Source organism: Gobio gobio, assembly GCF_949357685.1.
Source record: "Gobio gobio genome assembly, chromosome: 6".
NCBI classification, from domain to species: domain Eukaryota; kingdom Metazoa; phylum Chordata; class Actinopteri; order Cypriniformes; family Gobionidae; genus Gobio; species Gobio gobio.
Genome location: NC_137102.1, coordinates 16809408 through 16829367, shown reverse-complemented (window position 1 = coordinate 16829367; position 19960 = coordinate 16809408). Strand labels below are relative to the sequence as shown.

Genomic DNA, 19960 nt, shown 5'->3' with positions numbered 1-19960 from the left:
CGCGCTGTTATCTGTGTGCGCAGCCGCGCATGCACAGAGATAGGCGCGTTTCAGATCGCGCACAAACTCCGAATTGATTCATCTTTCGCGCCCCCATGCACTTGAATGGACACATACACACAAATGATGTCAGTCAAAATACCAGTCTCGGCAAGTATTCTCGTAAACACATTCGGTTATATCTTAAGTGAACAAGTTGAGAAAGAAATCAGATGTGTATCATAGTATTGGATCTGTGCATCCATTGGGTCTTGAAGTGATAGCAACATATAAATACCTGCTGTTGTCTGTCATGTTAATCAAACAACAAAACACAGCTTTAAAGGTACTGTGTACATTTTAGCAGCATCTAGCGGTGAGGTTGTGAATTGCAAGCGCCCAACGCTCATGCCTCCCTTTCGAAGCACATGGAGAAGCTACGGTGGCCGACACGGGACAAAGATGTCATTGTCTGAGACAGCAGAGAGTAGCTAGCACTCTGTAGAGAAGTTTGTCTGTTTAGGGCTACTGTAGAAAAAAATTATGGTGCAAAATGGTGACTTAACTGTAAGGGGGCCCGCGGTACACGGTAAATGGCTCATTCTAAGGGAACAAAAACATAAGGGTTCATTCTGTAAGGTCTTTATACACCACTGAAAACATAGTTATGTATATTAAATTGCATTTCTGTCAATAGATTCTCATAAATATTACACACTGCAACCTTAACAAAGATTAATTTATATTAAATTTATACAGTGAACATATTGTTATTTTACATCTAATTAGCCTACTACTTTTCTGTACCCGAAATGAATACTACAGTTACACCTTATTTGTAACTTTATGTTGTATTTATCTTCGCTTGTAATTGGTGTAGTATTTGTTCTTTTTACTGTCTGTTCATTTGCCTTTAATAATGTTTTAGCGTTATTAGTTAGGCTAGTAGTTTTGCTGTGGGATTGGATTGGAGTACTTAAAGTGAGCTTTAAGTAATAAATGTAAAGCAAAGTCCCCCTCCCCCAATTTTGTTTTCTTGCTGATCTGAAAAATTATCAGATCCGTGACTTAAAAAATCATTCTAATATGCTGATTTGCTGCACAAGAAACATGTCTTATTATAATCAGTGTTGAAAATAGTTGGGCTGCTTAATATTTTTGTGGAAACTGTAATGCATTTTTCCAGGATACTCTTGATGGAAAGTTCAAAACACTTTAGAATACTGATCCATCATTAATGAATAACTATACAGGAACAAATGAGTAACGCAATGTTAACACACTATTAACTAACAAGAAACTCTGATTAACGAATTAGTAAGTAATAGCGCTCCGTTGAATGTGGTATTTCACTATTAGTTAATCAAGAACTACAATTTTTTTCATAACTCCCAGGGGACTACTCAGAACTAATACATACAGGTCCATAATTAACATGAATAATGCATAATGTATAATTAATTCTAAAGTGAAGGTCATAGTAACCCACTAGTAATGACTCAAGTGTAACATCCTTCCCTTCCCATCCCTGGATAAGTATTCTAAAGTGAAAACATGTTAACTCTGTAGTAATTACTGAAATCATTGCAAGCTTTTGAGTTTTTTTCTAAGGTTTTGGATAGTAACACTTAAAGGGTTAGTTCACCCAAAAATGAAAATTACCCCATGATTTACTCACCCTCAAGCCATCCTAGGTGTATGACATTCTTCTTTCAGACTAACACAATCAGAGTTGTCCTGACTCTTCCAAGCTTTATAATGGCAGTGACTTTTGGGTCATTTTTGAAGTCCATAAAAGTGCATCTGTCCATCACAAAACTGCCCCACACGGCTCGGGGGGGTTAATAAAGGCCTTCTGAAGCGAAGTGATGCATTTATAAAGTTTTAAATATGGATATTTTTCTTACACAAAGTAAATTATCTTTTAAATTAGCTTCCGGCGAATCACCTTCCGTATTCAACTTACGGAAAAAGTGTAGCGCCTCTCGCAGTTCAAAATGCTTACGCTACGTCTGACGGGCGTAACTGGTATGCAATGTCGTCAGACGTAGGGTAAACATTTTGAACTGCGAGAGGCGCTACACTTTTTCTGTAAGTTGAATACGGAAGGCACTTTTTTAAAAAAATATTTTTTTATGACATTTGTCATATATTTTTGGGTGAACTAACCCTTTAAGTAATTACTAGTGGGTTGATCTTCACTTTAGAATACTGATCCAAATAACTAGTAATTCCTATAGAAGTATGTAGCAACACACTGACTTCAGTAATTACTACAGAGTTATTATGTTTTTCATTTTAGAATACTGATCCAAATAGTTAGTAGTTCCTTCCGAAGGATTGAGTCATTACTAGAAGTGGGTTACCATGACCTTCATTTTATGATTTTATACATTATAATGAATTATACATTATACTCTCATTAATTATGAACCTTTTATATAGTAGTTCTTAGTAGTCCTCTGGGAGTTATGAAAAAAAAACAAAGTTGTTCTTGATTAACAACCCGATCTCACGGCAATTCGTACATATTTGATGAGGTGGCTAGTTCGTACGAATTTGTATGACCTCACTTGTACGAATGTGTAAGATTTTTGCAAAATCGTACGTATTTGACAAGTTGCCAAATTCATATGAATTCGTAAGAATGACCTACCTCAAACCCCGCCCCTAAACCTACCCATCACTGGGCTTTAGACAAAATGTACAAATTCATACGAGTGAGGTTGTACAAATTCGTACGTAAAATATGTACGAATTGGCCGTGACATAGCGTTGGAACTACCACATTCGACTAAGCACTATTACGAACTCATTTAATAATAATAGTAGAGTGTTAATACTTCATTACTCACTTGTTCCTGTGTAGTTATTTGTTAATGATGGATCAGTATTCTAAAGTGTTACCCGTTCAAAAGAACAGCATTTATTTGAAATAGAAAGCTGCTAAAACTTTATAAATGTCTTTACTGTCACTTTTGATAATCAATTTGATGCATACTGAATAAAAGAAAAACAATACATTTTAATAATGTGGCTATTTACCATTATATTTGCAACAGTATAGCTGTAATGTTTGAATTTGCTAAGTTGCCATCTAATAAGCAGGATAATGATACTCTCAATCGGTCATTCCTGATCACCCTGATGGGGTTTATTTTGTGATAATGACTGGCTGTTCATTATCCCTTAAGTATATCGGATTATACTGTATGTTGGCTAATTGCTTGGTGTGAACAGAATCAGCCTATGAGCCCCATAATGTTTGCATCTGATTTCAGAAAACTGGCATAATGAGCGGATAATACTTTGGCAGGTGAATCTACAGATACATTCTAAAGATTCAAGCCGGATGTATTTGTAACATTACACGTTTCTTCACAATCGTCATCTGTTTGGGAGAGTGCTAACCATTCAATTCCATACATCTGCAATTTGTGGTATCTCTAAAGCAGCTGCTAAGAGCTTTAAAAACACGCCTGAGCTGCTGGAAAACCCCTGGAAAAAAAGAATCTGCTTTCTTGAAGATTCTCTTTCACAAAATGGCCATGAACAGTTATTTTTCATCTTTAATTCACAAACATAGTTGGGCTTCAAGCAACAAAAGATTCCTCACCAAAGCCCTTTGGTGAAACCTTTCGTACAGTTCGGTCGGTGAGAATGTAAACGCATGTTTTAAGCAAAACGATTAGCAACTGAACAGGGATATGCAACTCCATCAGGGCAATAATAAAAAGACCCATCCAAATTCTACAGGTTGTCGCAGCAATGCAAAAAGTCACATTGATGGACAAGGTCTTTATCATTGTCATGAAAATACCCCAGTACAAAATTTCAACAGTTGTCTCTCATGTTACTGTACTGTATATTTGATCATTTCTGATAAACTGGATCATATTTTTTGTGTGTGTGTGTGTGTGACATACATCAGGGGTCTTTTACATGACTTCACAGAGTTACAGGAAGAAGAGAGAGGGTCAGGAAAAGGTAAAGTGTGAGAAGTTTGACAACCAGCCGTGGTAGTGTGTGCGTAAATTTAAATGACAGTCTACGAGTTCATATTGATTCATCTTCACATCAATGATGTCTCCAAACAAATCGTATTGCAGTGTTTCTGTGCTCTGAGGTTTGAGATGAAGTCTTAAACTGACGGTTGGCTTCAGAGCAATGTAACAGTGTATTGATTTGATTCCATCCTTACATTTTCAACAAAGACAAAGACAGTCATTAGTGTCAGCATTTTATGTTATTGTTGTTTTTTTCTCTCTCGCAGGTTCTCTAGTTTTTTTTTTTTTTTTTCAGTTTATCCATCATCTCTGGCAAACTTTAATTGATATAATACTGGGTAGAAAACCTTGTGGTTTCCTAAAAATAAGTTTTGTTTTTCTTCCGCATCAAGGGAGCATTTCTTTTCAGCCGTCGTGTGTCCTCTAACAGAAACTCCGGATTAGAGCCCCTGTTGAGACTGTCTTTGGGGCGAAAGCGTTCCCCTCAGAGTGATGTAAGGCCCCGGGTGGCCAGCAGGGAGGGGATGAGAGATAGAAGAGCCAGCGGGAGAGTCTGGGCCGTGGGTGGGGGGCGGAGGGATGGCTGACTGGATTGCAGCTCCTCGCAAGAGTCACCCTGGCATTGGGCCTTCTCGCACAGTATGCCGCTGAAACCTGCCGGACACTGGCAGCGATGGTGGTGGTGACACACGCCGCCGTTCTGACAGCGCAGGAGAACGTTGTCACACACTCGAGCTGTGGGGAGCAGAGAAAAAGAGAGGTGAACACACACATTGCTTTCCTCCCCCCACCAGGAAACACTTTCCAGGAAAAAAAGTGCATCCATCAAGATGATCATCAGGTTGCTGTGTGTGTGATTGTTTATGAAGGGCGCTGGCGAGAGGCTCAGCGGTTACTTTTAAGGACACCACGGGGGATGGAAGTCCCACTGTAATATTGCAGAAGTGATATGATTAATCATAGAGTGGGAGGTGGGATTTGGGGCAGGAAATATATCGTTGTGTGACACATTTTACAGCGTGTGACCAAAATTGCAAACACCACTGCTGACTTTTGGACTTTTAAGCTACCGGGGAAGGTCCAAATGCTGCACTGCTGGTAACTCCAGTTGATTAGTCCTTTTGGCATATGAGCTTTGCAGTAAACGCAATCAACACCTATTGTTTATGAGCCATAAATGGAATCCATGACGTGATCATTTCGAAATAAAAAATAAACATACCATATATACGATTTGAGTTTTTTTCCCCCTCCAAAATGCAATCTCAAACAGGGAATTGGTGTGCAATTAAATACACGCCATAAATGCCAATCCAGCCCGAATTGCTCTAATCTTCCTTTCCTTGACCTGTAAACAACCTCTTTAGTGGAAAAAATATGATTGCTATTCCATTGTACTTGCTTCCATTATCAAGGTAAATATTTGCTTTGGGAGGAGAGACAGGGCTATTTGCTCAGAAACTGAGAGTAATCACATGCTGCTTTCATTCAGATGAATTTCATCTGGGGTCTCTAAGAAGCAGGGACAGAATTGAAGAAGAAAAAAAAAAACTCATCTATGAGCAGTAACCCTGCTGAAAAAGCAGCCCAGGCTTAGTTACGCTGTAAAATCTAATTAGTTAGACTTACTTGCAAATCGATTGCCTTAAAAACAAAGTAAAGTGAAATAGGAATAGTATGACAAATGCTTAGTATAGTTCACTTACATGAGAGTTCTAGAAACTAAAAAAGAGTTGACTTAGGGTGCGGTGCGTTCACACTTGTCATGTTTGGTTCGATTAAAACGAACCCTGGTGCGATTGCTCGGTTAGTGCGGTTCATTTGAACATATGTGAATGCTGCCATCCGAACCCTGGATGGGTCTCGGTCCGCTTCCAAACGAACTCTGGTGCGGTTCGATTGATATATGAACGCAACACGGACCAAAGACATGTAAACAAACCAAAAACAGGGCGTGATGTCACAAGATGCGACGCTACAAGTCAGCTGATTTGACGACGCGGAAAGATCGGTGTATCCAAAATGAGTAGAGGGCAAACGTGGAGCAACGAGGAGGTAAAGTGCCTCATCAATATATGCAGATCTTCGTTTCTGCATACAACGGAGGAAATCCTGGCGCTGTTTTGAATGTTTTGAACATTTTATGAGCTCTTCGTGAATTCTAAGCTGGTAAAAATAAAACCATATGTACACGCATAAAATGATTGCGTTTAATTCAGCACACAGCATTGTTTTAAATGTTCGGTAAGCAAGCTCCGTCGCGAAATATACGTCATAAAAGCCGACCAATCAGGTTGTGACCGTATCCCTATGCCTTTGGTTCAATAACTTTAGGTTCGCTGTCAAAAATGCCAGTGTGAACACTATAAGCGGACCAGGACTATATGTTTTGTTTTAGTTTTTTTGGTCCGAACCAAACGAACCGAACTACAAGTGTGAACAGACCCTTAGTATAGCTACCATTGTTGTTACCACTGTTATTTTGCATGCTGAATGTTGAAGTCTGTGTGTGACTCAAGCATGGTCAATTGCAAGATATTGTCACAAATATAGAGGGATTATATCAACCCAATTAAAAGCTTCACAAGGTGTTTATGACATAAGTAGCAATACAATTTTAAAAGATCATCATTCGTCATGAAATATAGACAAGTTAATGATTTAGTTAGAAGTTTGGTCATCTTTTAAAAGTAATCTGTTTATTACTTCTCTTCCTTTGAAATTAAATAGTGATTTCTTGTTGCATCACTGCATCAATAGGAAGATAATTCCAATAATTTAAATTAAGTTCCAAATACCCAACCAAAAGGGAACACACAAAAACATTTTAGGAATATCAACATCAATTTATGAAGTCAGCTTATGTGATGTTCTCTGAAAATGTTCAGTTGTATGGACAATTCAACATTCAAGATGACTTTGGGAAATAAGTGAACGCAACTAGAGAAGGATAACTGCAGAAGAGGGGGAAATTAGTGAAAAAGTCTACTAAGAATTGCCCCGCTTCAAGAACTCTTTTTTTTGTGCTTGTCAAAATGGTACTCATGGTACTCAGGTTTTCTGAGTAAACAAGGCATAGTATGTGAATAGTACAGATTTTTACAATTAAGTTACGTCATTAAAGGTGCAGTGTGTGAATTTTAGCGGCATCTAGTGGTGAGGTTGTACGTTACAATCACACACCGCTCACCCCTCCCTTTCGTAGCACATAGAGAAGCTATGGGGACCAACACAGGACAAAAATGTTGTCTTCGGAGAGAGCAGAGTGTGACTGGCGCTCCGTAGAGTTTGTCTGTGTAGGGCTACTGTAGAAACATGACGGCACAAAATGGCGATACTGATAAGGGTATTGAAGAGGCTCTTCTGATCCTGGGAAATACCTCATGAGGTGGATCATAATGATGCGGAAAGCATCATGCGGAACAGCTCCTTCTACTAGCTGTAATTTTTAGCCTCTGGCCAAAAAAATCCTCAGATGACGCAAAATGACGATATTTGCGTCATCTGAGGATTTTTTTCCAAAAATAAAATGCATAATTTTCTCGTCTCAGGGGGATATGAGGGGGGAAAGTACAATAAATTCAAATATACTAAGGGGTTTCTACTGATACAAAGCTTAATGCTAAATCACTGAAGTTACCCTTTAAGAAAGGTCTTTATACACCACTGAAAACAGTTATGTATAACATCTTGCATTTCTGTCAATAGATCCTCATAAATACTACACACTAAACCTTTAAGTAAAATAAACCAATAAATGTTAGTTAGAACAGCTGTTGGATTTTACAGTGTATTAGCTGGTTTAGAATGGTTTCCCAGCATGGCCAAGCTGGTGTTTAGCTGGTTTATTATTATAAATTTTTAAAACCAGTCTGACCAACAACATAACTCTGTACAACAGCATGACTCTCTGCTTAACTACCATAGGACAATGCATTGTTGGAGAAATAAATGACCTAGTCATGACTGTAGGCCGTAACTGTAGTAACTTTGTCATAGATCCGTCACTCAAACCATGTTGGTTCAAAAGTATAGAACTGTTGTTAAAGTTGGCATAAAACAGAAGTTGTGATAGGCTTTTCTTCATCTGAATGCTATTTTTGTTTCCTGCTGTTTTTCCTTATTTCCAGATTGATTCTATCACAGGTTTCCTCTTATTTCATATGTCAGGTACTAGAACACATTCACACATCAAATACACATCAAATGTTTTTGTCAGTATTGAATGTATGAGAGCCATTTCAGCAACATTATTGACGACGGCACTGTCACTTTTGGATGAGAACCTAAACTCCAGAGCTGATTTATAGATGAATTGAACACATCCCATAACTGATGAACTTTGCACAGTTATTGAACCAAACTGAATCAACAATGAACTGACTTCAGCAAAACAATGACAACAATGACAATTACTGTTGTCTTTTTAGAATTGAATCCTGTTTGCACCATTGAATCATTATTCTCCTGTTTATCACTACAAAGCTGGTTTGAAACAATCTATATTGTGTAAAGTGATATATAAATAAAGATGACTTGACTTGACTATACTTGCAATTCTACTATTATATAAACAAACCGAAATACATCACATAAAAAATAAATAAATAATAATTTATTAAGTGCTGAGGATGATTTTAACACTGAAATATCACGTTTATATCATATCTCTCCAGGAAAAGCCCATCTGGCATGGTTTAACTGGTGCTCAGAAAAGCTCAATGTCCGTTTTGACTGACAGCTCTGGAAAGATTTTGCTGGGATTTAAACTTTAAATCTCCAGGCTTGAAGTTTACTTTGTTCACTATGTATGGGATTATCCAAATGCTGACAGGCCTCCAGAGGACCCTACAGAGCTATTGTCTTTCCAGCAGCATCTGTACCCAAGATTAGTTTTGAGCACAGGGTGCGGTTCAAGTGTACCCAGAAGACAGACCCGCTGCTGCTGCTTCTTTGACTGCTTCTTTCTTCAAATATGTACACCCACGCTGAGGGAGCATTGAACACACACGCTTACGTCTGTCCCGGTCTTCAACTTCATTGCGAAAGACGTGCAAGGTCATCTGTCACATGTATAGCGTATAGTGGCATGGATTGCATTTACACTTGTGCTGGCTTTACCTTCTGACCTAAGAAAAAAAAAAGAAGTGTGAACCCTGGCCGAGGTCTGTCTCTCCCTGGGAGACATATGTGCTGTATCACACCTTCGCAGAGTACAGTGACTTTTTCACACGCCAACGGAACAGAACAGGCAGCTCCCGACTTGAGCAATAGTGACGCACGTATTCGGCAGATCTATCCGTTCCCTAACAGGTCAGAGAAGAGGTTTCAGTGTTCCTTATTGACATGAGTAATTTTTGAATTGTGAATGAAACTAAGGAACTTCTATGTTTAGTTTATTTTCTGCTTGCTCTCTTTATTATAATTAAATTCTCCAAGTTTAGGCTCTTCTCACAGTTCCAATATTGTCTATAGATCAGTGGTTCTCTATTGATTTTATCCAGATTTACTGGTCATTGCACAAAAGAAAACAAAAAAATATGCATTGCATTGTTTTGTACTTTTTTTTTTTTTGAGGATGAAGGCATGTCACGCAATCCCACATATCAGTTAGATATTAGAGGGTTTTTTCAGTCGATATTGGATATTTAATTGTTCATGCTCATTTCCCTTATTTTTACATTTAGATTAACTAAATGTTAGATTATGGCAAAGGTAAGGTTGTCCTTTAAAAAACACTAATTCTGTTAAATGAAATCTTTAGTAAATCTCAAAATGAATATCCCTTTTCCATACCGTACCTTATAATTGATTGTACTTTTAAGCAGCGTTGGAGAAAGTTATTTAAAAAAAATAATGTTACAATATTAGGTTACTCCCTAAAGTAACTAATTGCATTACTTTTTATGGAGAGTAATGTGTTACATTACTTTTGAGTAACTTTTTCTCACTTGTTCTGGGCTTGCTTGTTTTTTTATTTTTTATGAGAAACAGTTCTATGTTTGGCAAATGTAAAGGCACTTTCACACTATGGGCCCTATTTTAATGATCTCAGCGCATGGTCTGAAGCACTTGGCGCAGGTGCACTTAGGGCGTGTCCGAATCCACTTTTGCTAGTTTAATGACGGAAAAAACTGTCGGCACATCAGGCACATAGTCCAAAAGGGTTGTACCTATAGTCTCTTAATGAGTCATGGGTGTGTTTTGGGCGTAACGTGCAATAAACGAATCAGAGTCTCATCTCCCATTCCCTTTAAAAGCCAGTTGCGCTTGTACCATGGCGGATTCGCTATTTTCATGGTGGAATTTGCGATCGGAAAGACTGAAAGCTTCTCTAGAGAGGAATCCTTTTATTTGTAATATATAAAAATGTTTGTGTGCTGCTACACATCCCTGTGTGTGTAATAAGCAGAGTGTACGCGCATTGTGCACCCGCCTATAGGCGCATATTAATAACGCGCCCCTTAAATAACAAAGAAATAAATAAATGCGCCATTGACTTTAGACCTGGTTTTTGTTGGTTAATGGCACAGTCATTTTCAGTTGCCTCAAAATAGCAACGCGCAAACAATGCGCCTGAACAAACCTCTTTTCAGACCAGCACGCCCATGGGCAAACAGATGTGCGCGAGTGCATTTGCTATTTAAACAACGTGGGAGCTGGATGTGAAAATGATAACTGCATTAAGCTGAAACTAGCAAAAACACTTGCGTCGTGCCTGGCATCACATTGCGCCAGGTGTATGATAGGGCCCCAAAAGTGCAAATGCAAAAGAAAATGTAAGTTCATGCCTGTACAATAGAGCGCAGCTCATAGAAAACTTTCAGCTGTGCTGCCATACTCAAGGACGCAGGTGAAGAAAGTTCAATTCTCGTACTTCAGCAATAAAAACAAACTGAAACACAAATGTGATGGTTATCTAAAGTCATTGCTCATTGAACTGGTGAATTTCAGCAGCAAAGACATTGGCTAATAAAGTGAGATTAAATACATAAAGTATATTTGTGTTCTTTAACATATTTAATTACTACTTAATCGCTTAATTTGCTTAATCGTTTTTGTAGTTACGTGAAAAAAGTAATCTGATTACGTAACTCTTATTCCCCCCAAAATGCTTTTTAGTGATTTATTTTTCATTTATTTAGACAAAATAGTATAGAATTTAATTTTCAGTCATTTTTTGCTTATTAAGCTGGATTCTTAATATTGGTGTGACCATACCTCTGATGTTACCCCTGCAGAACAGAACAGACCTGCAAAAAATGTTTGGGCCGTTGCCTACCATTTGAAAAATTTCACTAACAGACTCAAAATAGAATATTGTGCCTGTTGCTTTTCATCTACACATGCTATTTTAAGTTCCAAAAAATCCTAAACTGTCTTTTGTTCCATTAATTTATTAGCATTAACTACTCTCTAACTCATAAACAAATCTCAAATGTATCTCGGTGCACAGGTCCGTCCTTTGACATATTTTCTTTCCTGTGCATCTCTTACAATCTTTCTTATGGTTTGATTGACAGTTTCTCCACTGTATTAATCTGCTCAAGAGATTATCGAGATGGTGGTAGGTTTAAGCAGATTTTCAGAAGTCTCTTTACTCCTTACTTCATTCTTTCAGAGACGAATTACATTGAGAGTTTATGTCACCAATCTGTTAAGTTTTGTTCATGGACTTTTAGCTTGTTTTCTCATGTTCCTTTGTCTTAGTTTTCCCGCCACTTGTCTGTTTCCTTTGTTACCCTAGTTATTTAGTTTAGTTCAGCTGTGTCCAGTTAATTATCTTGTTTCTGTTTGATATTTAAGTTCTTCCCTTTTCTTCGTCTTTGTCCAGTCACTGTTATGTTAAGTTGTGTTGTTGCCTGGCTGTCTGCCTGTCTTGAGATTATTTGTAATTAAGCTATGTTTTGAACTTGATTCATCTGTATTCGTCTGCCTGCACACTAGGGGTGTAACGATTCATCTACTACATCGATGTATCGATTTATTTTCCTATGATCTAACTACATCGATCTGTGCTCGGCAAGATGGCCTTCCGGACGACATATATCGATCTAACATCGTTTTAAAAGGTAATCAATCGATTGTATCGATCATGGAAAATAACGCATTGGATTTAAGCACGTCAGACTTTATATGGATATTTTTTCTTAGCACTTTTAATGATAAAGCCGTTAAACGTTACTCGATTAAGTCTGCCTATCTGTGACATCATCGCAACGCACGCACCAGCAGCAGCGCTAAGAAAACAAAACATAGCATGGCGGTTGACAGAGAAGCCAACGTGCGAGAAATTATCAAGCCACCAGGAGAAAGAGCTAAGTTAGTAACGTTTTACCTGTACTTTCAACCCTTGATAAATGTTACCTGTGAATTCCTGACACCAGTGTGCCAGCAGAGCGAGTTTTTAGTACAGCTGGCGACATAGTGAACGCACAGAGAAGTGTTCTGCGGTCAGATCATGTTGATATTTTTGAAAAAGAAATCTGTAGAGTCATTGAAGAGTAGTTGGTTACATTTTATCTTTGTTAAATATTGTTTGTTTATTAAACTGAGAGTAGTAGCAGGTTCAGCCAGTTTATTCAACCTGAAGAAATGTTGGTTGCACTTTATTTTTGATATTAATATTGTATTTGGATTATTTTAATGTTGTAAAACAACAGCAAAAATAGCAGGTAAACCTCACTATTAATTAAACCTGAAGAGTAGTTAGTTGCACTTTATTTTTTATACTAATATTGTAATATTTTTATGTTGGAAAACAAAAGCAGAAGTAGCAGGTTAACCTACTGTTGAAATGTTGGTTGCACTTACTGTGCTTTTATTGAAAATGTATTGAAAATTGAAAATGAGAGCAGAAAAGGTTAACTTCCTTTTAATTCAACCTAAACTGTTGGTTGCACTTTATTCAAATAAAATTTGAATGCATTTGCCATTAATTGTTGTTTACTTGTTTGTTTATATCCATAATTAATTGATACCTGATTCCCTTACAAGAAACAACAGGAATCTAGGAAACTTCACCTGCATTGAGCAGTATCCAGATATTTATTTCAGTCACACAATTTTTGGCAAAAAAGTTACTGAATCGATTTCAAGTCACTGAATCGTTTCGCATCGTATCGTTCTAAATGAACCAATATCGTCCTTGAATCGTATCGACAACCTCAAATCGTGATACGAATCGAATCGTTGTTAAAACGAATCGTTACACCCCTACTGCACACACCCGTGACATTATCAGAAGACCCTGATATCCAGGAGGTTATCATTAAACACTGCTGTCCGCTGGCTGCTTACTAACAGAAGGGTTGGATCTAGAAGATGTGAGTGTAGAACCAGACAGATTCCCACAATCCTCAGTTTTGTTCTGCTTCTGGTCCTGACAGAAAAGAGCCCTCTCTCTGTCACTCACAATCAGCAGGGGTGCTGAAAAGACAATTTTTCAATCCTCTTTTCTTAAACACTTCATAAACATCAAAAGAATTGTGTGGCTTTTAGTTCATCCTTAAGCTTTGAGACCATTCTAAATGGTAGTGACAAAATATATTTTAGCAGCCTCTAACATTAGCAACCATCAAATCATGCTTCATGGCCATGACTTTATTTTTTATATTAATTGGTCTGTTTATAAGCATCTCATTGTTATTAACAACCTAACAACAAACTAACCACAGACAGCCAGTCACGCAAAATTGTTTCTTGTCTGTTGAGATTTGAGGCTATACGGAAATCGCAGAGGAGTTAGTTTTGTTAGGATGAGGTTTAGGGTATTCAAGCTGGACAAAAATGGTTTTACAGCCATTAAACAAATGATTAATTTCTGAAAGTCTTACCTTGATTTCGGTTTGCAGCTCCAAGTGAAGAAGCATTTGGCCGAACTTGATGACATGGAAAAAGAAATATTAATATATTTAAAATTATTCAGTATTTAATAATCTACTGCTGACAACTGGCTTTCGGTTACTTCTGTACATTTTATCAACAGACCTTCAATTAGGATGTTTGAATATTTTTCTAATTCTGTTATACATTTTAAAGTATCCTGATATATCCATATAAAAATATGAAATACAAATGATGTTCATTATATTATTACGAGTGAATAACTCACCAGAGGTGCCAAGATTGTTTAGGATACCTGGGGGAAAAGAAATAACTCAGGTTGGCATTACTTCAATTACATTTACAGAAGCTTTCACAGAGTTTAAGAGTCAGATAAATACATGTTTAAACTGTGATGCAGCACGGATTCATTCTTTAAGTGAGGACATCAGATATGGGCAAACAAACAAACAAACAAACAATCACTCCAGCTCAATTGAGTCTGGCCACTCTGATTGTAATGAGCAGTTCTGTGCTCCACAACATCATCAATGACAAAACTGGGTTGAAAACTGTTGTTTGTTTCAAAAAGCACATTTGCATTGGCATGCAGGGCTTAACATTAAGGATAGAACAGTTTGACCTGTATGTTTATCTTATTATATGTTCTTTTTTTTTTTATTATTATTATTCAATATATATATATTTTTTTACAACAAAGTTATTTTTTAAATATACTTTTTATACAATTTTAAAATAAATAATATTTGCAACAACTGCTGGAATAAAACTTCAAATTTTATATTTATTAAGTTATTTTTTATATAATATTTGCAACACCAGCTGGTAATTGTACAGTAATTTTAAGTATACAGGAATAAAACGTAAAATTTTATATTTGTTATGTCAATTATTTTGTAAAATCATTTTTTACAATCTTTTTTATTTATTTTTTTGTATACAGCTGTTCAAATGTATAAATAATATTTGCAATAACAGATAGAAACAGTAATTATATTATGTACAGTAATTATAATCTACATGACTGAAACCGAAAGACTAATACATTGGAAAATGATGGCATTACATTTAGAATACTAGTAAAGTCACCAAATTATGAAATGACACAAATAAAAGTATATGGGATTCATAAACATTCTTATATTTTAGCTTCAAGTTTTTAAAACCGTATTGAAGGAATTCCCAGCTATGTTGTATACTCGCTAACTGCTTTTCCGTCACCATCTGCTCCAAAATATTTATTTAAAATAAATACAAATATTAGTTAATGCAATTTGCGTTTGCCTTCAAAACTAATTGTGTAGATCAGTCTTTTAACTGCTTGTGTACATGCAGCCTGCCAGAATGTTTTATGTTATTTATCATTCATTAATTAGTGGCGCTGTTTGTTAGCACACATTTTAATAAATGATTTGACTTTTCTATCCATCAGATTCTTTTTTTATATTATTATTTTCAACCATCAACTATTATGACAGGCCTGACATTTCAAACCGTTGCACCTACGTGCTGCACTCCAGTCAGTCTATAGGACACTGTTCAAAGAATAACAGCACTGAATATCTCAGCATGCTACGGCTGCAAAACCACAGACCACCGAGGTGGTTTATACTTTATGTATTCTCCTGTGTTATAGTTTCCAGTGTTTAGCAACAGTCACTAACAGCTATTTCATCACCGCATTATGTTAATCCCTCAAAAGATTTCAGACTCATTGGTTGAATTCTTGCGTTCAGCTCTCCCGGCACATCATAGGCCTCATTACAGCGTTAGCGACTCAAGGCTAATTGGGAATTCTGCTCACCTGAGCTATGAATGACAAGTCTGGAAAACAGGAAGAAGTGGACAGCTGGTAGATGAGCTCAGTGTGCATTGATTAAACCAACGCACATCTTATTTATCACAAAAGTACCAAACACACATAATTCTTCGCTTCTTGAGCACCTGTTCTTCCCACATGGGACACAACAAGAGCACAGAATTGAAAATCCGCCTCTGCACGCATAAGATCAAGATCTTAAGGTTCTGCCTGGTTAAGGCTGGCACACATGCATTATTTCAAGCATTTTTTTTGTGCTGTTTTATGGAGAATGCTGCTGTATGCAATGCTAATGTGACATTTGTGCATAAAGGAATATGATCAATTCCACAAAACTATAGTACACAGTGCATAAATTAATGAGCATGAATTGAAATCGGCTCCCTTTCAGTTCATGAGCTGGAATTTCAACTGAATTGGTCACATTCCACAGGATGTTGAATTGGGGTAATTTACAGAATTGCAAATAAAGAAACTTTATGCAGTCACACAAAAGAACAACTGCATTAAACAAAAAGAACAACACAATGGGCAAGTACAGAGAACTTCTTAGGTTTCATGTGGTTTGACATTATCATTCTATTCATTTCTCTCATTGCTTGTGATGATGTGGCATCGACAACTGCTTATTATAATCAGAAAGTTAAAGAGACTGTCCACAGTCAAAGCTGGTTTGATTACGTTTGTTGCTGCATATTTGCTGTCCAAAAGCTGGAAGATAAATTAAAATTAAAGCATACATTATATGTATTTGTATAGTACTATATCTCCAAACAATGCCACATATTAAGGTCTGGGTAGAGGGTAAGCAAACAATCAGTTCTCATAATCAGTGTGTTAGATGCAGGAGAAATGGGCAGGAATAAATATCTGAGTGACTTTGACAAAGGCCAAATTGTTATGGAAAGGCGACTGGGTCAGAGTGTCTCTGAAACTGCAAGGCTTGTGGGTTTCTCTCGGTCTTCAGTGGTAAGAATTTACCAACAGGCTCATCGATGCACGAGTAGTCTCGCGTAGCCAGACCTTCAGACTCATGGTAGAAGGTCTGGACTCCATCGAAGCTTTCGTTGGTCAAGGACCGCCCCAGTGGACGTTTGACTGACAAACGTTTGCGTCATGTTTAGGGGCGTGATCAAGTCGATGTCCCTGCAATAACAGACCGGCGTGCATCTATAAATCATTTCATTCAAGATCGTTGTGCAAGTTAACTGCAACAATGGAGCCGCGAACTTCATATACTTTTGAAAATCCAGCGTTGTCGGATAGAATAAATGGTATGCGTATTTGGCGTGCTGTCCGAGGAGAGGGCTCCGAGCTCGGTATTTGGTGGTGGAGGGATGCTGAAAACCTGTCAAGGAACATTGATGAGTTGACTGGGTATTTATGTGATCCTCCACTTGTGCTGATTAGGTAGACATGTTGATTACTGATTCCTGACAGCTGGTTGGAATGACAATGATAGGATGAACATGCTCCTCCCGAACTTTGTTAATGAAACATCATTTAGTTGATCCTGGTTAGTGCTCATTGTCACAGTTGTAAAAACGACGACGCAACACACGTCTCGCGGACATCCTGAAGAATTCAACCAATCAGATGACGACTTCGAAACTCGTAAAGTGTTTCCAGATAAGAGTGCCATATGCATCAGACGTTCATCAGCCAACGGTCCATGGGCGTGAAATCTGAGGCTGAGGCAATTAAGGCTATCCTGTCTGGTCTGAGCCAACAAATCGACTGTGGCACAAGCCACACAAAAAAAAGTGCATCGCATTCTGCTTCAGGGGCTTTGTAGAGTCCATGCTTCGTTGGGTCGCCACTGTTTTGGCAGCACGGCAGGTGGTCATAATGTTTTGCCGCATCACTGTATATTATTATGTTTTAAATAACAAATGCATTTCTTTAAATATTAATCATTCTAGTCCACTTCTTTAAATTTAATTCAACTTTAGAAAGCGAACAGGAGTTCTAAAGGCATTCTCAGTTCTCATCTATGATGATTAGCAAATTATATTTTGAAGGTGCTAAAAAATAAATAGTCACCCATTAGTTAACCCAAACCCAAAGTTAACCCCCCCCCCCCCCCCACTCCAAAATGGACCCTTCCAGCCTTTTTTTATACATAGAGAGATCTGCTTTACTCTGTCTAGCAGTAAGGTGCTGGTGTAAAGGCACAGCAGGACACTTTCTCTTTCACACAAAATGTTCCTTCCTGACTCTCTAAGCCCATCCAACCAGACAAAGACATGGATTTCATTTTCTGCTGAATTATTACACGCGTGGTCACATGCAGCTATATATCTGCACGGAGCCTACCATGACCTACCATGAGTCTGAACATAGAGATAAATTGCTCTTGTGATTGCAGCAGAAGACTTGATGACAGATGAAAGCCATTACAGCTTAATTAAATTCTGCATTTTCAGCAAATTTATCTTTATGCGAGAGCCATATGTTTCATAACCTCACATGTAATATAAGCTGCGTAGAAGAGGTGGCGTGTCGCTGCGATCGTGATCATTTGCAGGGAAGGGGGACGATGCAACAGTCGAAGGCTATTGATTTCTCAAACCTGCAGGGGCAATAATGTTATTTTGATTTCATATGCAAGCCTGTTGCATTGTGGATTTCTTTCCAAAACAGGTGCTAATATTGCTTTTGATATAGGTGGTCCTTGGTTTCCTCTGTTGGGCACAGATGTGTCCTGGTATTGGGTTTTTAATAACTGGCTGTCAGTCTGAGCTTTGCCCCTGCATTATGAGGGCCTTTATAACAGGGGGAAAGGCTAGAACGATATTAAAGGCTTTCAAAAGCATGTATACTCATACACCACCACCTTCACACACACACATACACAAAAGCACTTCAGGTGCGCTGAATCTAATATTGCCATAAAAGATCATGCATGCATTGCTGCACAGTGTTGAGAATGTAAAGGAGATTATTCATAAACCGAAACGCCGCAGCTGCCTTCCACCTCTTGATGCAGCATACCATAAAATGTCCTTTGCTTGTGACTGCATAAGTATATGGCTTGTGCTTGATGGAAGTGACTTAGTTTTGAGTGGACCTGCACTGAGGGGGCCAGAGGGTTCTCCTCCCACCATCTGGACAGTGCTGAGCCTCTTGCTGTCCCTGAGCTACAGTTACTGACTTCATTAGATTTATTAGGGCAATGAGCCCCCTGCCTTGGGCCAAGAACTTGACAGATGTGCCACTACTCAATGCCGAGATGAATCTAAAGAAGAGGATGGCTTCTAGCTCTCCATTTTGGACAAAAAGTCCACAACATACATTTTTCTGGAGTCAATTTTCAACGTTATGTATATATTATATTATATTAAATATAATTACACTGCCTGGTAAAAAAAAAGTTGCTGTTTGGATTTAAATAGGCAATTGCTTAAGAGTCTATGATTGGATCATTATTGCAGTGATTATTTTGTTTCTATGTTATATGAGAATCATTTTCATAATTCATTTAATTTGAATCGGCACCCCTGAGTTGAATGCACCTCTTGATGGAAATAACATTACAACATTTATTTCCATCAAGAGGTACATACATTTTTGGTCAAGATCTTGTATTGACACCAGTCAGTTGTTATCCTGCCTGCACCACGGACTTCTGGGTCTTCAGCTGTGCTTCGTCCCTCCACCCCTTCGGCTCCGTCTGGCTTTGCATTCCCTCCGGCTCCGCCTTGGTCTTCAGCCCCACAGGCGCAGCCTAAGTCCTCTGACACCCTGGCTCCACCTCGAATCCATCATGCCGCTTGTTCTCACCGGCTCATCAACTCCGCCTGGATCTCCACCTCCTCAGCCCCGTCTCAGTCTGTCGCCCACCCCCCCTGGTTTCGTCTGCCAAGTCTCCAACATGGCTCATCCCTCCCTTAAGTCCGCTGTGGGCATTCATCCTGGCTGTGCTCTGGGTTCCGACCTGGTTCCTCCCACCATCAATACCGCCCTGTTCTCTCCCACCGTCATCTCCTCCTGAATCCAACCCTTTGTCAGCCCCTTGCCCTCCTCCAAAACTCCCTTCCTGCTCAGTCAGACTCCTTACAGTGTGAGGATGCACCTTCTGGGATGGGGAGCAGTCTGTCTTGGTTAATTTTTGTACTGTTTCCTGTGCTACTTTTCCTGAGTTCTGTTTGCTAATTAGTTTCTGTGGTTTTTGATGGGATTATGCTCACCTGTGGTTGACTTGGTTACCTTGTGTTTTATACCCTTGGTTTCCTCTGTTCATTGTTCCATGTCATCTAAGTTTTAGTTGGTTGTTGTTTATATCTTTCCTGTGTTCTCCTGCGTTCCT

At 38.3% G+C, this 19960-nt stretch overlaps 1 protein-coding gene across 1 annotated transcript in view; it reads right to left on the bottom strand.

The window, feature by feature from the left end:
* Positions 1-4278: 4278 nt before the first annotated feature.
* ntng1b (netrin g1b) overlaps positions 4279-19960 on the bottom strand; it is a 74240-nt gene continuing 58558 nt past the window's right edge. The window contains exons 4-6 of the mRNA XM_079818512.1: positions 14101-14127; positions 13823-13867; positions 4279-4721 (exon numbers count right to left, since the gene is read on the bottom strand). Of these exons, the coding sequence (XP_079674638.1) occupies positions 4471-4721; positions 13823-13867; positions 14101-14127 (323 nt within the window). The 3' untranslated portion in view covers positions 4279-4470. The remainder of the gene's footprint in view (positions 4722-13822; positions 13868-14100; positions 14128-19960) is intronic.